This window comes from Saccopteryx leptura, chromosome 2 (genome assembly GCF_036850995.1).
Source record: "Saccopteryx leptura isolate mSacLep1 chromosome 2, mSacLep1_pri_phased_curated, whole genome shotgun sequence".
Taxonomy (NCBI): domain Eukaryota; kingdom Metazoa; phylum Chordata; class Mammalia; order Chiroptera; family Emballonuridae; genus Saccopteryx; species Saccopteryx leptura.
Genome location: NC_089504.1, coordinates 93,454,706 through 93,474,659, shown reverse-complemented (window position 1 = coordinate 93,474,659; position 19,954 = coordinate 93,454,706). Strand labels below are relative to the sequence as shown.

The 19,954-nt window shown below is 43.2% G+C and overlaps 1 protein-coding gene across 2 annotated transcripts in view; it reads right to left on the bottom strand.

Annotated features, from left to right (window-relative positions):
- Positions 1–19,954, bottom strand: part of ACO1 (aconitase 1) — a 67,940-nt gene that overhangs the window by 7,884 nt on the left and 40,102 nt on the right. For both annotated transcript variants that reach the window (XM_066368308.1, XM_066368309.1), the window contains 14 exons: positions 18,410–18,479; positions 18,100–18,283; positions 17,454–17,593; positions 15,297–15,468; positions 13,291–13,391; positions 12,330–12,446; positions 11,047–11,206; positions 9,634–9,769; positions 8,786–8,870; positions 7,636–7,792; positions 5,632–5,756; positions 3,933–4,037; positions 3,056–3,198; positions 958–1,105 (listed from right to left, as the gene is read on the bottom strand). In XM_066368308.1, the coding sequence (XP_066224405.1) occupies positions 958–1,105; positions 3,056–3,198; positions 3,933–4,037; positions 5,632–5,756; positions 7,636–7,792; positions 8,786–8,870; positions 9,634–9,769; positions 11,047–11,206; positions 12,330–12,446; positions 13,291–13,391; positions 15,297–15,468; positions 17,454–17,593; positions 18,100–18,283; positions 18,410–18,479 (1,843 nt within the window). The remainder of the gene's footprint in view (positions 1–957; positions 1,106–3,055; positions 3,199–3,932; positions 4,038–5,631; positions 5,757–7,635; positions 7,793–8,785; positions 8,871–9,633; positions 9,770–11,046; positions 11,207–12,329; positions 12,447–13,290; positions 13,392–15,296; positions 15,469–17,453; positions 17,594–18,099; positions 18,284–18,409; positions 18,480–19,954) is intronic.

Genomic DNA, 19,954 nt, shown 5'->3' with positions numbered 1-19,954 from the left:
TTTAAATAAATAAATAGCTAGCTAGCTCTTCCTTGCCCTCTGATTACAGCAATAGAAAACCATCTCAAACCCAGGCTTGTCTGACTCAAAGTGCAGGTTTCCCTCCCACCAGACCATTCCAGCTGTAACATGCCAACCGAATGGTTCCCTCTAGGACCCAAGCAGGCCTCCACAAGCCTCTGCGTTCCTTCTTTCCCTAGTTGTATGGTGAATTAAATTAAATGCTAATAAAGTCATAAAACAGCACTTTCTTGATAAATACCCTTTTTTTTTAAAGTAAGAAGAATGGATATAGTGAGGCAGACCCTTGCACACGCCCTGACCAGGATCCACCTGACAATGCCATCTGGGGCCAAGGCTCAAGTACCAAGCTATTTTTAGCACCTGAGGATGATGTACTCCAACAGAGCTATCCTCAGCACCCAGGGCCGATGGTCAGACCAATCAAGCCACTGGCTGCAGGGGGGTGAAAGGGAGAGGAGGGGACAAGGGAGAGAGGGAGAAGCAGATGGTCACTTCTCTTGTGTGCCCTGACCAGGACTCAAATCTGGAATGTCCATACAGTGGGCCAATGCTCTATCTACTGAGCCACCAGCCAGGGCAAAATACCCCCTACATTAACCTGGAATTTCCCCCTCAAATAGTCTGAACTCAGAGCATTTCAATCAGACTTTTAAAGCTGAACTGCCAGGAAACTAGATTTAGTTAAGCCATGAAGCACAATCTCTAAACAGGAAGAGGAGGTTTTCATAGTTCAAAGGGCAAAGGGCATCCCCGACAGTGATGGACTCTACACACATGGACACTTGCTTGGCAAGAGTGACTACAGGAAGCAAGAGGTAGGACGGGGCTGTGAAGAAAGAATAAAACCGAAAGGAAAGTGATTGAGTAAATGTCCAACCACCTAGAACCTGACAAATGCAGGCTTCTCGAGGAAGCAGATGGCACTGTACTCACAATTTCTCCAGAAGGCAGATGGATGGTCTGTGGTGCCTGCTTGTTCAAAAACTTGTTTAATAAGCGAATGTTGGCAAATGTCCCCCGGGCCATGATGGCATCGTTACCTCGGCGGGAACCGTAAGAGTTGAATTCTCGTGCAGTCAGGCTAATAAGGCAAGTGGGAGAGAAGCTAGTTTAGTGAACAGAGTGAAGAGTAAACTTAGCTTAAACCAAAAGAAGAAAACAAACAAACAAACGGGAACCTTGTTATTTCTCTAATCTATCAAGCATTGTTCTCCAGGGCAGAAAAACTATTCCCAGAGTTTCAATGAGGGCAGAGCGTGAGGTGAGCAGTGGTGACAAAGCGTAATTCAATGTTCTCCCAGGATCAACTTTCCATCTTATAAGTCTCGGTGGAAAAAGCAGGAGGAACTCTAATAAGACTATTTATTTTACTTATTCAGTAAGGTGCCCTATAAAGTTTCACAAAAAAAGAAAGTATTAAAAATGTACAAGAAAAAGAAGCAGAGACAATAATCAGGGTAACCCAGGCAGGTGGAGCCAAGAATGGGGGAAATAAAACATGTTCCATAAAGTGCCAGAAGGAATTGTAGAGTTGTCCCCAAGTTGCCAGGGCCTGACTGAAAGGGAAGACAACTGGCAGCACGATTTACATTTTCTTTTTTTCTTTTTTAAGTGAGAGGAGGGGAGATAGAGAGACAGACTCCCACATGTGCCCCAACCCAGATCCACATGCAACCCCAGTCTGGGGACAATGCTCTGCCCATCTGGGGCCATGCTCCCAACTGGGCTATTTTTAGTGTCTGAGGCAGGGGCTCAATGGAATCATCCTCAGTGCCCGGGGCTGATGTGCTCAAACCAACTGAGTCATGGCTGTGGGAAGGGTAGAGAAAGAGAGAGAGAGAGAGAGAGAGAGAGAGAGAGAGAGAAAGAGAGAGAGGTGAGAGGGGGAAGGGGGAAGGGAGAAGGGTGGAGAAGCAGATAGTTGCTCTCCTGTATGCCCTGACCAGAAATCAAACCCAGGACTTCACACGCCAGGTTGACGCTTTACCACTGAGCTAACTGGCCAGGGCATGGTTTACAATTTCATCAGCTAAAAATCAAAACAGTGCCACAACGGCAGAACAGCAACTTCTCTTGGCCCTGGAATCAGACAAACCTGGTTTGTGAGCTCCCCTGACAGTGAACGTTAGACTATCAGGAACACTTTACAATAAAGACAGTGACCAGGTCACTGGTCTGTTCCTTAAAATGCTAGGAAACGTGTGTGTGTTAACGTGATTTAAAGGTTAGCTCTAATTTGAGGATTGAGAGAATCTATAAATGGGTTTGAGGAGCAGGTGAAGTTATATTTGAAATGTTGTACATATGCACATTTTCCTGGGAGGGTATTGGCCTTCATTCAATTCCCCTAGAGTCCATGTCTCAAAGGGATTCAAACAATCACCAATCAAAAAAGATGCTGAAGTCTGTTCCTCAAATTGGCTCTAGACTCTGCTCCTGGGGAAGCTGACTCAGGAGGAGGGGATGGAACCGGGAATTTTTACCTCCCCAGACTAACTCATGGGAAGTCAGATTTGGGACTGACTTAGATTAATATGGGTATATTAGATAATGGGAGATAATACTGGTATGGTAACCTGCTAGAATCAGTACACGGCTAAAAGACTGGCGAAGGTGAGCACTGCTGATCCTCAAAGCAGTTCTCTGGAAGGAACGTGTCTGAAGCAGGGACAGCAGTGCATTTCAGGTCCTATCCCCGCTGCAAGTTTCGAGGGGAACCAGGCTCTGGCATGGGTTAAGGGCAGAGCCTTGTGCTTTAACTATTAGGCAAGCCGGGGTGGAGGTGACAGTTGAGCCTAATGAGTATAACACTTGCTCAAAGACGGTCCCCCCTCCACCTGCTGGGGCTCACGTACTGATGGATTCTCCCATGAAACATTCAAAGCAGCACACAGAAAGACTGACTGGTTTTCGAACCCCAGGGTGCAGTGAAAAACCACAATCTGATTCCAAAGAGACCAGAGAAAAGAGAAAAGCTGGCCTGTTCAGTTCACGTCTGCCTTTCATGTGTCCTCACCGCACTCACACTTACCCCCTGGTAGTTAAGTAGCGAGCCGCAGGGCTGTTTCTTGCAATATTTCCAGCAGGCGAGATGTGGTCAGTTGTTACTGAATCTCCCAAGTTCAACAGCACGTAGGCATCCACAATCGATTTAGGGGGCTGAAGGTCCAGAGTCTAGCAAAGAACACAACAAGTCAGTGCCTGCCCTGGTTTCCTCCAGCAAGTCACGAGAGAAGTCTCACAGCGGTGGTCCACCGACCTGACCAGGGGACAGCCTTACATCAGTGCACAGAAGAGTCCAGGTTTTTTTGGGTTTTTTTTCTTCAGTTTTATCAGAAGTGCTTAGAAAAGTAAGATGAATTTACTCAAAATAGTCACATCTTACCCCTGAAGGGAAGGCAAAATATTGGCACTGTCCCTTCAAAAGCAACAGGGATGCAGCTGCAAATGACATTCTCTCTTCACAGAACTCCTCAGATGCTGCGACGAGGGAATTCTGACTTCCCCACCACCTCCCCACAGGGACCCGGCAAGGGCAGCAAGGACTCCTTGTCAGCAGTTTCAGGGCAGATTCCCTTTGTCTGAATGGGTTTAAAGTTTAAAGATGGCAGGCCCTGGGAATGCTCGCTGGAGCAGTCCCTCAGACTTCACCGAGTCTACGTCCGGGGAGGGGGCACTTGGTCACCAGGGTGTCTCTACACAGCCACACACAACCCCTGCACAGAGAAGTGGTAGGCTCACTGCAGCCAAATATCCCAGCTTCCCCAAACTCTCCCCAGTATTACTGGCTTGAGTTTGTAGAGGTTTTAATGAAACAGGTAGTTAAAGCAAAGATGTGGGGTAATATAGATGTTACATGGAAAAGAACCATTTGAAGAATTCATTTTGTTAAAAATAAGAAGTCATACCAGGTTTTCAAAGAATGGTGGTGACTTAATATATGTAGATTTGGGATTCCAGTAATACAGCTTATCTGAGGGGGCTGCTAAGGCATTCCAGCTGTCATTCACAGTCTACAAAGAAGAAAAACAGGCTAATCACATTCTATCTAAGAAAAATTTAACACATAAACATAAAACATATATTCAAGCTAAGAGTATATTAAAAACCATTCCTATTCTAGCCATACAAAAGAGTTCATTTATACTAAGACAGTGTTAAGCTAAATAACAAAAATACATATGCATTGTGACACAGCCTGCAAGGACCCCACCCTCAGGGATTCAGACCCTAAAATGAGCCCTTCCTGCTGAGGGTGGGCTGAACCTAGTGACTCGTTTCCAAGATTAGGTTTTAAAGAGGCTATGCCTTCGATGTCTTTCATCCCCTCTCGCTTTCTGGCTTGCCTGCCCTGGTGGCAGCCCGCTGCCACGCTATGAGCTGTGAAGACTCACGCACAAGGCACTGAGGGAGGTCTCTGGCTAATGGTCAGGAGGAAGTGAGCCTCCTGGTCCAACAGCCTGTAAGGCATCTTATCCTGCCACCAACTACGTGTGGGTGCCCTTAGAAGTGCACCTTCCCCAGCTGAGTCTTCAGATGAGCTGCAGCCCGAGATGACACCTTGACTGGAGCCTTGTGAAGGCAGAAGCACCCAGTTAAAGCCACACTTGGATCCACAATAACTGTGACATAATAAATGCTTGCTGATGTAATCTATTAAGTTTTGGCATAATTTGTTTTACAGCAATATAGTTAATCCATATACTTTCAATTACAGCTTAAGAAATAACAACCCAGATTTGTACCTAAGTGGGAATTATTTACTCTTTGAGAAATGGGGAAGTAGACTCCCAAATCACATGACCATTGGATAGCAAATGACAGCTGTTTTGCATAAAAATTAGCTTAAATTCCCTCTACAGATCCAGTAACTCAGCCTCTGAATAAATGTACTAAATCCAGCACCGACCAACCTCCCAGGCCACTTCTCAATGAGCCACTTGTGGAAGGACACAGTACATGAGTGTGACCCTGTTTGACCTTTATTTCAAATCCAAGACCATGCCAGCAGCCTTTGGGTCAACCTAACTTAGAAACCATGGAAAGAATAGAACACTGAGCCCTATACATTTTAGCCCTATGTGTAAAATGCACAAAAAGTTATTTGTTTAAGCAGTTTGATGTTTTCTGAGTGGTTTTTATTTGTTTGCTTGTTTGTTTAAATATTTATTTTTAAGCATCCAAATAATTCTGAGAGGTGCACTCCACCAATTGATTCCACCTCAGTGACACATGAGTGACATGGTGGGGGAAGGCAGTGTCTTCAACCACAGTTGACACAACACCCCAGGGTGTCTGAAAAAAGAAGAGTTATGGAGAACTGACCAGGAGTCACATACAACCTGAGGCCTTTCTTCTTAAGGCTCCTGCCCACCTGTCCAAACCTGGGAACATCTGGGGAGTGTGGGGTCCATACAATGTCAGTCACAGGAGGAAACGGACTGAGAACCACCAGCCTGGTTCTCTGGAGAGGAGTAACAAACCCATCCCTTTCTGTAGTTTACACCCCCATTAGCCTCAAGGTCTGCAGAGAGGCCACAGGAAGCTGTCTCTTGGATTCCTGGGGGCGGGGTGGGGCGGGGCGGGGCGGGACAGGCAGGACCTCACCTCTATCTTCTGATAGACCTCCTTAAACATTCCCGGGATCACATACTGACGCTCCACAGCCTGGATCTCTTCTCTAGTCGGCCAGATATCTTTCAGAAATACCTGCTGTCCCTTTGCATTTACCCCTGGGAAAAAAAAGTGTTTGTTGATGAGTAAAACTTCATTTAACACCCCTTTGTCATTATTGCATAGAGTCACACCTTGTTCTTCCTGGGAGTTTTGTTCTATACAGTCTTGTAAACACTGTGGCAGTGGACATGGACTCCCGACCCGAGGAGACACAGGGCTGGGTGTCTGAGAGCCTCTGGGCACAATATCCCCGTCAACTGATCAGTATATAACCCTGCTTTATGTTTCCATTTACAGACACCTTATTTAATATACACTGTTGATGCATTAACACTGAACTCATTGTTGAAAGCCCTATTCTTGCCCTGGCCGGTTGGCTCAGCGGTAGAGCGTCGGCCTAGCGTGCGGAGGACCCGGGTTCGATTCCCGGCCAGGGCACATAGGAGAAGCGCCCATTTGCTTCTCCACCCCTCCGCCGCGCTTTCCTCTCTGTCTCTCTCTTCCCCTCCCGCAGCCAAGGCTCCATTGGAGCAAAGATGGCCCGGGCGCTGGGCATGGCTCTGTGGCCTCTGCCTCAGGCGCTAGAGTGGCTCTGGTCGCAATATGGCGACGCCCAGGATGGGCAGAGCATCGCCCCCTGGGGGGCAGAGCACCGCCCCTGGTGGGCGTGCCGGGTGGATCCCGGTCGGGCGCATGCGGGAGTCTGTCTGACTGTCTATCCCCGTTTCCAGCTTCAGAAAAATGAAAAAAAAAAAAAAAAAAAAAAAAAAAAAAGAAAGCCCTATTCTTTATGCCTGAATAAAGTCTATTTTGGCACAAGGCCCATCACAGGCCTAATGGGTTTAGGAACACTCTATAGCACATTAGCACCATATCTGGTCCCCAAAGGGAATGATAGGGACAAACAGGAAGGGAGAGAGATGAGAAACATCAATTCTTCGTTGTAGCTCCTTCGTTGTTCATTGATTGCTTTCTCATTTGTGCCTTGACCGGAGGGCTATGGCCGACAGAGTGACCGCTTGCTCAAGCCAGTGACCTTGGGCTCAAGCTGGCGACCTTGGGGTTTAAAACCTCTGCATCCAAATCTGATGCTCTATCCACTGCGCCATTGCCAGGCCAGCCTGAGGGCCATTTTCAACAGTGAAATCACCAACAAAAAGCACAAAAATGACCATGAACAGGATGCTATGTACAGGGTGACCACTAAAATAAGAAGGCAGAGGATTGCCTTGTTTGACTTAGCTGAGAAGGTGCACGCTGAATGACTCGCTGTTTCCCCTGCTCTGGGCATGCACATGAATGACCCTGGAGGCAAGATGAGCATTGATCTGGGGTAAAAATACATTTCAGTGAACAGGCCAATTTACAAGTATGGAATTTCCATATAATGAGGATCACCCGTACCTCTGGAGTTATAATTTCTTAAAGGCAGCTTGAAAAGGCACTGTTTTCATATTATCTGACTTGCTTAGAATGAATTCAAGAGGGGATGGGAAGCAGGAATACCAGAGGAAAGAAGACAAAGCACCATTTCCTCTGAAATGGGAGAAGTTCAACTATCTGGAATGCGTTCCAAAGGGGCTATATGGACAAGACCGGGCGCGTTCAGGGTGGTATGGCCATAGACAGGGGCTATATGGGAACAATGCCTATCGTTAGGTTAAAGCGGGAGACAGAAGAAGGAACTGGAGAAGAAGCGGAATATCAAGCTCTCTATTCCTTTTTATATTTCTTTGCCTTATGTCACCACTTCCCCTTCAGTAAATCTTCATTCACTGCAGTTGTCTTAGCTCTGTACTGGGGAATAAAGGACTCTCCTTCTCATGTTCCCTTGGAAGTTCCAGGCTTCGTTATTTATTAAGGAGAGTACAATTTTCTTCTAATGATATTTTCAAATTAATTGAAAGAAAAAATTGTGACCACACAAAACCTTACCCAATGGCTCTTTCTCAAAGTCGATCTTGATGGTTCCAGCAATTGCATATGCTATTACTAAGGGCGGAGAGGCTAAATAGTTGGCTCGGGTATTAGGGTGAACTCGACCTTCAAAATTCCTGTTCCCAGAGAGTACTCCAACAGCTACGAGGTCTCCCTGTGTAAGGCAAGAGAAACATCAGGGCATGAAGAAAAGAGATTGCCTAGGCTGTTCATTTTAGACCATTGGCCAAAGTTTTCCCATCATCGGGATGTAGCTCCTTCAGTTTCCCTGTTGCTGGTCCTCTCCTTTGTAGGAGAGCACACAGGCGTGTCCCTGTGACAGACGCTCTGGGTCAAAAGCCACAGAGAGACATGTCCAATGGTTTCTGCTCAAGAGAACACGTAGGTCAGAAGGGAACATCCTAGTTATTTTGCCTCCTGGGGCCTAAAAACAAGTGGAAAAGAATAACAGTTGAAAGCTAAAGGAATCCACACTGACTTACATTGATTCTATATTTCACACAAAACCCGTAAACTGGTATTTCTCAATGCTACAGAACTTAGGGGACAAAAATGAAGCCTAAAATGTAGTTTAGGTTCATGTGTACGCAGACTTCTCTGACTTGGATCTGGTCTTCAGATGATCAGGAACTAAGAGTTCTGGAGCCCTCTGTAGACAAAACCTGGATTTACTGAGCACTGGGGTCCAGGCTCTTTTTTTTAAGGTTTTATTCATTGATTTTAGAGAAAAGAGAGAGAAAGAAAGGCAAGGAGAGGAATGGGAAGCATCAGCTTGCTTTTCATATGTGTCTTGACCAGTCAAGCCCAGGACCTTGAACCGGCAATCTCAGTGTTCCAGGTCACCGCTCTAGCCACTGCGCCACCACAGGCCAGGATCCACACTAAGTCTTTTGTGACCATTCTCATACGATGCTCACAGTCTATGAAACAGGTACTAATATCATCTCCAGTTTAAGTTGTAAAAACTCAGGTAAAAGGAGGTTAATTAACTTGCCCAAGGTTATCTAACTAATAAGGTTAAGCTTGACTCCAAAGACTGCACATCTAACCACATCCCCTGCTTCCCTGAACCTTCTGAAAATTTTGGTTACATGTCACATGCAAAGAGACCACAGCTCCAAACGCCCACAGGCTCCTCTGTAATTACCTGCGTGATGGCTTCTACCACAGGTTCCGGCAAGGGCCCGCTGTTGCCAATGCAGGTCATGCAACCGTAGCCCACCACATCAAACCTAGGCGCCAAAGAGAAGCACAGGACAGAGATAATTCTCAGTGAGCCCCTCTGTGAGTGACAGCTCCTAGAGACCACTGATTTAAAGGGAGCAGTACGTCATGAAGTAAGTTTAGTCCAGTGCTGTTCCTATAAAGCTTTCATTCCTGGGAGCATTCTGATATATTATTCATTCATTCTAGACCATTCCATTAAGCTTTTTTTTTTAGTAACTTATAAAAATAAGTCTAATGGAATGATCTAAAATTTTTAAGTTGAAATCAGATACGCGGTTTATTGTCTAGTCCCTACTTTGAGTCTATAATCCCAAGGACTTCTGACTTTAATTATGCATGTGAATAAAATCTGTCATCTAAAATTAGGAATAATGGGGAAGTTGGAGAAACTGTATCTGGTAACAAATGACTAATCTAGCTGAATAATGAGGACATTCTTAGTAATGGTAAGTAATAATTTTTACATGAAAGGGCAGACTCTCGGTTGCAGAACCAATGCTGGCCTACCACATAGCACGTGCAGCACCACACCAAGGCACCGGCTGGATTTCAGCCCCTGCCCTGCCCTCCACAGGCATCCTCATGTGAGGAGCAACTAGCCCAAGTGGCCACTTTGTTGGAATGTAAGGGTTTAAGTGCACTCACCATCCGATACAGACTGTGCAGTTAGATGCCATCAGATAAGCTTACATCTGTTACAAGGTGCACACAAGATACGTATGGAAGATCATACAACAAAAGCAGTGGTGTACAAGAAAACTCCCTCACCCCAGCTGAGACAGATAGGGCATGACCCCGCTCTCCCGCAGGTAGTAGGTGACCACACCACTCCCAGGAGACAGGCTAGTTTTGATGTAAGGCTTCACGGTCAGGCCGGCATCCACAGCTTTCCTTGCTAACAACCCTGTGAAATGGGAAACACAGACATGGTGTGGGTGGCCGCCTACTCCAGGTACCAGGAAAGACACTGACATTTCAGTCTGAATTTCCTGCCACCAAAGCTCCACTCATGTTGGCACTTTCTGCTGCCTAATAGAAATCAAAAGCTCACTGGCCCAAAGTCCATTGACATGTATGCAGTAAATTTAAAATTAGTCTTAAAAATGAACATGTCTCTCTCTCTCTCTCTCTTTTTTTTTTTTCTTTTCTTTTAAAGAGATAAACTTAAAACCATTTTGGGATATATTATAGAATGAGTTTTTAGTTTGGGGAGAAAAAGCAATCTTCCTAATTATGTTTTATTTGCATAAAAATTATAATTGGAAGGGCCCTCTGAATAGAGTACTGGCTGGTAAGGAACACAGCCAGTCTACATGTAAAAATCCAGTCCTCGGATATTTCTGAACTCAAGAGCTCCTGGGCCACCCGACTTCTAGCAAATACAGGCAACTGCAGAGACACCAGGTGCTCTGTCTCAGGACGTCTCATGGAAGCAGAAAAGAAATGAGGAGTGGGGGGCTATAGGCAAGTTGGTGACTTGTCTTAAGGAAACTGGTTTACACCAGACACAAACAGCTTAGTTGGTGATAGATGAATACTTGGATAAAAGGACAAAGAAGGTTTTGCTTATACTCTGTCCGCTTCATAAAAGGCTGTTGTACCTCCGTGATCTATGGACACAAGAGGCACAAGAGAAACTATAGGGGATGCTAAAAAATTTGGAAACTAGAGACCCTATATTAATGAAACTCTGTATATAAATACTGACTACTTAACCAGAAATGCATACACAGCAGGTGGGTTCCATCAGCCAGTGCCTGAGCCCTGATTCAGATGCACTTGACAATACCTGTCAGACAGACTAAATTCCACTGTACAAAAAGGCCTAGTAGGGGTTTTACAGAGAAGAGTCTGGGACAAAAAAAGTTTTCTCTTCTAAAGTCTGAAACAAGATTCTAGACTTGACCAGAAATTTGTCTTTTTTTTTTTTTTTTTTTGCTGTCTTCAACTTATTTTCTGTATTCATTCTAAAGACTATTATGCATTATATATTCTACTTTAAAGACTTTGCTTGGACACTAGTTACTCTGTAAACATCTCTGGGACAATAAATCCCTACATCTGGAAAAAACAGGGTTCAGGGAACCATATGTAGAACTGAGGTAAGCCCCTGGATCATGTCTTGGGAGAGTTCCACCTACATGTCCACATGGCCACGAGGAGGGTTTCATATGCACTTACCTGCTCCTAACATTACAGACGGATTACTGGTGTTTGTGCAGCTAGTAATGGCAGCGATCACCACAGACCCATGAGCAAGGGTGAATTCACTGTTGTTATAGATAAACGTCTTATGGTCATTATGATGGTCTGGAGCAACCTGGAATCCTTTAAACCCTTGCTATAGGAAGGAAAAAGTTTGTGTGTGTGTGTGGGTGGGTGTGTACACACACACCCACCCACACACACACACACCCATACATATTCAAAGTTATCACTTTAAAAGAAGTAGAAATACTTTGGCAACAAAACATAAATATCTTGGCCAATAAAGTCTGAAATGCTACAGAGAAATTAAAGTTTTCTTTAGCTTTTAAAAATCTTTATAAACTGCAGGCATAATTCTGAATCTTACTGTGCTTTGAAACGAACAATTCCTTCCTACCTAAAAAAAAAAAAATGAAAATGCTAAAATTAAAAATTCAGTCTAAGTTAGCCTAAGTAGAACTTGATGACATTATTATAGAGTTTAATGAATATGGACTGAGGTCACTGATTCTAACCTGATGGAAATTTAGAAAAAGGTGCCATATTCAACTAATAGGGCAAACAAAGCATAGTTGAACCTTTGGTATGATGCTGGTGTCACAAGGATAAAACCCATCACACACCAGAGATGCTCATGGACCACCTACTGCATACAAAATGTTATACCAGGTACTCTGTGGGATAGAGGGGACTGTGACACATGTCTAATCTGCAAATACACAGTCCCTAAGGGATATCAAGATGTGTAACTAATATAAAGTGCCAAAAATATAAGTTAAAGAATATGGAATGACATCATCAAAGGGTTTCAGACCAAGTGCCAGGAAGGTTCAGATGAAGAGGAGCTGACTTTCTGCTCTGAGATCTGAGGCCACAATGTGGGAGGAGCTGACAGATCAGGACATACACAGGGGAGGAGACATGCAGGCAGGGAATGGAATGAACGGAAGTACAATGGCCAGAGAAGCCTGGGCAAGTAGAGTGAACAATGTGGTGAGAGTCATGTAAAAAGCAGACATGCTTTTAAAAAGGTGAGTTCAGTTATGCGCAGGATGATCAAGTGCCCTGAGGCAGCTGTCCAGCTCCTGGCTAATGGGGAGGCACAAAGGGCTTCAGGATGCAGAACCATCCTCGCTGCCAGGCTTCAGGAAGAGCCATCCTTGAGTGGGGGAAGATGAAGCCTGGGCACTAAGAAGCTGAGGATGGGGCAGGTCAGGGTTGGAGAGGATTTCTACCTGCCTCTCCTGGGCACTTACCTTGGCTCCAAGGCAGCTCTCAAAGTCCTTTTTCATGTCGGACACAGCGACTTTGTCCTGAGGCCTTTTGGGTCCGCTGCAGCAAGGCACCACTGTTTTCAAATCCAATTCTACCACCTGTCCTCCAAAAAGAAAAGGAAGTGTGGAACTGACATTACACCCACAAAGAAAACACATAAGCCATGCCAGAACATTTAAAACACTACGACGATAACAACAAACTAAATCACCACATTCAAAAACAAGGAAGTCAATGTTCTAACACTTAAGGCATGATTTCCAAAGATGAAGATGGTCAGTTAAGGCGCGTGGGACAGCAGGCAGCCTGGCCACCTCTTAGGAAGACCTGGCGGGCACTGTAGCTGCTGCCCAGTGTTGTCCACACATCCACCTTGGAAAAGAAGCTCACACATCCCTTTTATCTTACTTTAATTTAGTCTGAGGCGGGTTTTCTATTGAAATGATACATAAACCACTGTACTTTTTCTAAGATGATTTAGGAGGGATGCAGCCGTAAGTCCCCAATGCCAGGAAATAGGCTTTAGTGTAATGTAATATGAAAGAAGACGAGGTCCCACATCCAGTGGACCCTCTAATCTTGGCTGCTGAGAAAAGCATGGATTTGGTTTGCACCCTAGGATGTGAATGAAGAGTAAGTCACCGGATAAATCAGAAGTAACTGATATGCTTCTTTCCCCATCTTTAAAAATGATGAACTTTTAAATAGCTCTGGTCCTTCTAGTGAAGTTCTTCCAAGGTCCTCTACACAAGAGGAGCACGTCAGTTGTTCAAAAAGGGGAGCATAGCCAACCTGACCTCATGGCCAGGAGGACTGCAAAATATTATAGTTTTGTTATCTTTATAGTTCCTGATCTTTTTGATTTTTTAGCTCTGAACCCCCTGTTCTCCTGAGATGACTTCAGGAAGGGGAAACGCATGTTTGGTAAAGGCGTTCTCATACCTGGGCGAAGTCTGGGTCCTGAGTGGAGTCACTGAAATCGCGAAACATTCCCACAGTCTGAAGATATTTTTTAATGTTCTTGACCTTCTCTTCATCACGACCTAAATAGGCATTTTAAGAGGTAACAATAGATGTAATAGAGGTTAATATTTCCTGGTTAAATATAGACTCTAAGCTACTGCCTCTACCAGCAATTACACAAGTCGTATGCATTTCATTCACACACGACAGCTCTGCTGATACCTCAGCACTCAGGTGAAGAGTTCGACTTGCTGGCTGACCTGCTGTTTATTAGGGGCCACTAACTGATCTAAGAACGAGACTATAATTCTAATCTTACCTATAAGCATTCCCTTTTCCCTTTATTATGCTCCTTAATTATGAGGACCCCAGGTCTCCTAATGCCTCTGACCTCAACTGGCCATAGACTCTCAACATTCCACATTATTATTGTTAAAATAATAATCCACCCCAACTCCCACCACAAATCACCAGCTGTGAGCACTTCTTGGGTGCCCTGCACAGTGTGATAAACGTTTTGAGTGCATTATCTCAATCTCTAATCCTTTATCATCAACCTCATAAGAAAGCTACTGTTATCATTCTCATTCACAGATGAGGAAATGGTGGTTCAAGAAGATTAAGTAATGTTCCCACGGAAGACAGCTAATAAATGACAGAACCAGGATCCGAGTCTGAGTTTGACTCCAACGTCCAAAGTCTTAACTCATAATGCTGTATCACCAGGAATGTGACCCTGACTGCTTTGCATTTAGTCATAAGACCCTGGCTGTGGGAGTTAATTCTCACCAAATATGCCCATGGATATGCAGTCTACTCATTTTTTCTGACTGTCTGAAAGCTTGAATCTTGGACCCACAATATATTGTCATTTTTTGCTGGTTTGTTTCTTTTTTAACTGAATTGTAAAGGGCATCAGCTTTCATCTTGGGCCTCATCAAAGTAACTGCGCTTTATTAACATATTTATTATGACTTGTTGAGCCCACTGTTCATTACCTCCCATGCCATGCCCTCATAAAGATACACAGGAGAATTTTCTCTTAGGAATGAGTTCTACTTCTCTGAGGAGTTCCATTTAATAGATGCTTCAAAGTTGGTGCAAGGTCACTAAGTGTAGTGGCTGGATCTAGAGCCCCAGAAACTCACCTTGGCTCCAGGTATGCCAGGCAGCTGTCCCTGCCCCCTCCCTACCATCCCATCCCTTCTCTTCTTTAGGTTCAGTCCCTCAATTATTTATTTTGTCCTTTCATTTCTGTATCTTTTCCATTTCAAATCCTTTGAAGCTCAAGGGAGGTATCAACTAATCATTTTCTTTTTTTTTTTTTTTTTGTATTTTTCTGAAGCTGGAAACGGGGAGAGACAGTCAGACAGACTCCCGCATGCGCCCGTCAACTAATCATTTTCAATGTAGTTGTAGTTAGTAAAACTTTATTATTTATTTATTTTTCTTCTTTTCCAAGTGAAAGGAGGAAAGATAGAGACAGACTTTCTGCATGGGTCCTGACCAGGATCACAGCCAGCAACCCTCATCTGGGACCATGCTCGTAACTGAACTATTTTTAGTGCCTGAGGTGGAGGCTCTATGGAGCCATCATCAGCGCCCAGGGCCAATGTGCTCGAATCAATCGAGCCATGGCTGTGGGAGATGAGGGTGAGGGGGTACAGGAGGAGTGAAGAAGCAGATAGTCATTTCTCCTGACCAGGAGTCAAACCCAGAACATCCATATGCCAGGCCAATGCTCTACCACTGAGCCAACAGGCCAGGGCCAATAAACTAATTAAAAAAAAAAAGCTTTCTTATTACAATCTTAACTATATACTTCACGAACATTTTACTCAGGAAAATCAGGGAGAGGACTCGAGGCCTTATGAAGGGATGTGCACCCCGCTTTTACTGCTCCTATTTTAAAGGAAACACAGCCATTGCAGCGAGCACTGGAGGTGGATGAGAAGGTCCTCTGTTGTGCATGGTGCTACTCTTACCTGTCTGCACCAGGTACTTGATACTAACTTCATCGACCGGGAAAAAGGCAGCAGTTGCTCCATACTCTGGACACATGTTGGAAATCGTAGCGCGGTCAGCAATGGACAGCTGGGCTACTCCTGGCCCAAAGAACTCGACAAACTTGCCCACTACCCCAACCTGGCGGAGGTGCTAAGCAGAATGAAAAGGTCTCAAAGTTGATATAGCATATCTAAAATGGAGAACTATCACCTTATCATCACCTTGCAAATCATACAAACTAACCCTGTGAGTAAACAGAAACAGTAAGTTAGTTCAACATGTTTTTGATCACTTAAAAAAAAGAGCAAAACTTAAAAAGCAATGCCAACTAAATATAACCTGGTATCTTGGACTGGAGACTGAAACAGAAAAGCGACATTACTGAAAAAACTGGCAAAGTTTCTAGTTTGGTTAATAGTGTCATTCATAACAATGTCAACAGCTGTATTTTGATAAATGTACTATGGTCTGTAAGGTGACATTTGAGCAAACCAGGTAACAGGCTCTTTCTATAAATTATGTCAAAACAGCTCTTAGAAAAAAAAGTAACATGATAAATATAATTAACAATATTAAGAAAAGTTTTTTAAAATGATAAACACTCCTACTCTCTAATTAGATTGTTGGAAATGCCCAGAAATGCTAAAAATAAAATTCTTTTAACTCAAATAACCTGTATAATTATGTTAACCAGTGTCACCCTAATAAATAATCAATTTTAAAAATTATGACTTATACTAGTTGAGTAAGTAAATGACTGCTTTCAAGGGTATAAAGAACAAGTTTCTTAAATATAGGTATAAGTTAAATGTAACCAAAAGATCCAGACAGCCTGGTTCCTGTATCTTTCCCAAGCAAGCCACTAGCGAGGGCGGGAGACTTAGGGACTGACCTGGCCCTACAGGAAGCCAGTTCCATGAACTGTGGACAACCGCAGAGATGGGCTCTTTGGATTACATAAAATTTTGCCAAATTTTGTGTACAAGCCTTATATTATTTCAAATTTGAAGAACAATGCAGGGACATCTAAGATAAGCAAGTATGTTCAAATAAATCCAAATCCAAATTCATAAAGATGAAATCAAAGAGAAACTTTTTTTGGTCTTTACCAGTATAGTATCTATCCTAAATACCCCAACCCTCCAAACTATAATCAGAAAAAATTATAATAAATTTGTGATAATAAAAAAATTACTTTCCTAATAATCTTTCAAAATAAAACTGCCTTCTTTTTGCAAAGCAAGCAAATCACACAAAAAAAGACTATTTCCTAAAAGGATTAAAAAAAAAGAAATAAAAAGTTTTTTTTCCAATTTTGAGAAATATCTGTTACAATAATGTAACTTACAATACAGAAAAGAGAATTTAAAATGTCCAACATTATTCACAGGAAAAGTTTGTTATTTACATATAAAGAAGAACTGTGGGGGAAAATGTAATAAAAATGTAATTAGATGCATGGGAATGATTCTTCCAACCCCAGGATAGTGGTTATTTCTAGGAATGGGGAAGATGGCTTAAACCATTACCATACTTTTCGCTCCATAAGACGCACTCCCCCCCCCCCCCCCCAAAGTGGAGGGGAAATGCCCATGTGTCTTATGGAACGAAAAATACAGTATTTTATTAAATATTTTAACACACCATTTGGTTCAGAATATTTTTTATTTTTATTTTCCTTCTTAAAACCCTAGGTGTGTCTTACGGTCAGGTGTGTCTTATGGAGCAAAAAATACGGTAATATTACTTAAAAATTTTTATTTCTTAAAAAATATACAGAGAAAGCTCTGAAGCGTATGTGGCAAAATGTTACCATCTGTTAAATCTATGTGGTAGGCACATAAATGTCATTTTTAGCAGTACTTCTGTGTATTTGAACTATTTTACAACTTCAAAAAAATTTTGAAAGAAAAAGATCCATGCAGCAATCAACACAAGAGTAAAATGACCATAATTACCTAAGACTTAACCACAGAATTCTTCTTTATCTCATCTCATCTCATTTTAAACTTAAGTCATCAACATAGTTTTCTAGCATTTCCATAACATAGGAGATCAAGACAGACTCCACCATGTATTTCCTCCCTGTCTGTCACTGTGACTCTCCAAGCCCATAGAAGAGCAGCATGTGTTACCTTGGTAATGGTGAGCACAATGTCGGTGGATGTTACCAGAGAGTGGGGGTTTCCCATCAGCCTGTAGCCAATCACCTGGGGAAGAACCATGCTGATTGGCTGGCCCAGCATGACAGCTTCTGCTTCGATACCACCCACACCTGCAAGGAGGCATGATAAAAGAATGCTTTCATTATTTCTCACCGTATCCCTCAGGCATGACACTTAATTAACGGGTAATAAGCGCAGTTACAATGTTGTATGAGTGCAGAATTATGTTTCTAAAAAGATAATTACACTTTTTCTATTTCCCTCCAAGAAATTTTAATGTGTTTCTCCAAAGGTGGTCCCCAAACACCTGTATCAAAATCCCTGTATCAAAATCCCTGTAATTCCACATCAAGTGGACTAGGGTTCAAGCATCTCCATTTTTAACAAACACCACAGGTGATTTTCATGTTGTCCTTGATGCCTTATTCCAGTTCATTCTTCCAAACAAAGGCATGAGGCATTTTTCTGGGCACTGGAAATTCAGCAGTGAACAAAACAGACAAAAATATCTCTTTGATACTTGTGGTCATGCAAATTCACGCTCCTGGGATGTAACAGTACTACCATAAATTAAGATACGTGCTATATATAGCACAGCATATAAAAGAACACTCACCCCAACCGAGCACGCCCAAACCGTCAATCATAGTAGTGTGTGAATCTGTGCCCACGAGGCTGTCTGGGTAAAAATATCCATCCTGATCAAACACCACTCTTGCCAAATACTCCAAATTCACCTGGTGGATGATTCCTGAGCCCGGGGGAATAATCCGCATGTTGCGAAAAGCCTGAGAACCCCACTGGGATTGGAAGATGGAAAGAACACCGTGAATGCCCACGCACTTCTCTCGCTCACCTCCCTGGCACCTCGCCCACCTGCCCACACACATACAGAATCAACCAATGGAACTAAGCTCTGCTCATACCTTTAAAAATTCAAATCGTTCTTTATTTCTTTCAAATTCCATGTCTTGATTCTTCTGTAAACTGTCTGCCCTGTTGGAGATAAAAAACTAAATGTATAAATTTTAAGACTTAAAATGTTATTTGTCAAATTTATTGGTGATGAATAAATAAAATGGTAATTTTATCTGTAGTGGTATTATACAATATCTGGGTAGTATTATACATTCACTCACATGGGAAAGGGGAGCTAATGGGCAAAGGTAAAAAAGAACAATTATTATTTGACTAACGTGATTTTTATAATCTCTTTAAACATGGTGAGTAGGAAACATGAAGTGAATTGAAGTTAAAAGTAATTCAATCATAAAGTCAGACCCATAGGAACAGAATGAAGGCATTTATGATAACACAGCAGATGAGATATTTAAGGAACCCTTGCTTCCCTATTTCTTCTCATCCACAACCTGGCTGTAACACCGCCTGGGCTGAGCCATGTCTGGGCTGGCATTTTCCTCTGTTTATGTTGGAAGATAAGGAGCAAATGATGCAAGAGGGACAGGGATTTACAGAATCGTAATCTCCTATCTCTCCAACAGAGGTTCACGAGGAGGATGAAGCCACCCGATGATGTGTGTGAAGTCCAGACCGTATGCTGAGGTTCACTCAAAGTCATTCAATCCATCGGCAAGGACACTGGTTTTGACTCAAGGTAGAGTACGTCATTGTTGCGACTTCGCAGGTTTGGCACACAGAAGGCACTCAAACTATGTATCTCAGACTGAGTGAACATAGCAAAGGATAGTTAAATTAATGGCTAAGACCCAACTCTGACTTCATTAATTAACACTGACATTACTAGGAACCAGCCACTATTCTAAATGCTTTACATTTATTTTCTCATTTAGTCACCATAATAACCCTTTGAGTTAGGTGAAACTAATATCCACATTTTTTCAAAAGAAAAAAAAGTGAGACACAGAGGATAAGAAACTTGCTCAGGACCACACAGCTAGTAAACGGTGGAACTAGAACTGAAACCCAAGCAGTCTGACTACAACGTTGATGCTCTAAACCCCTGAGCCATACCTCCCTCCTGTAGCTGGTTACAGAAACGGTAGCCACAGTGGTGGTCGTGGTAACCACCACCAGAGTAACACAGAAGCTGAAGCGCAAGACTGTCACAGGGGCTAAGCAGTGCTTTACACACACAAACTCATTCGGTCACAACCCTTGACATAGGTACCACTAATACCTCAGTGTGTAAAAGAGGAAGCTGACACACAGAAAGTTTAGGTACTTTGTTCAAGGTCAGTTGTACGTAAATTATGGACCTGAACCCAGGTCGGATGGTCCCGGGGCCTCTACTTTAACACAAAATCTACTTCTCACCCGCCCTTTTACTTCACTTATTAATGGTACAGAGTCTACCTTGTGCCACATGGTGCTCAAGCAACACAACGGTGCAAAAGCAGCAGATGCCTTGGCCCCTGGAAGCTCAGAGCCGGGTGAGAGCTAAAGAACTCAACCAGGCCATTATAGGAGTGTGACTGTCAATGTCACGGTTT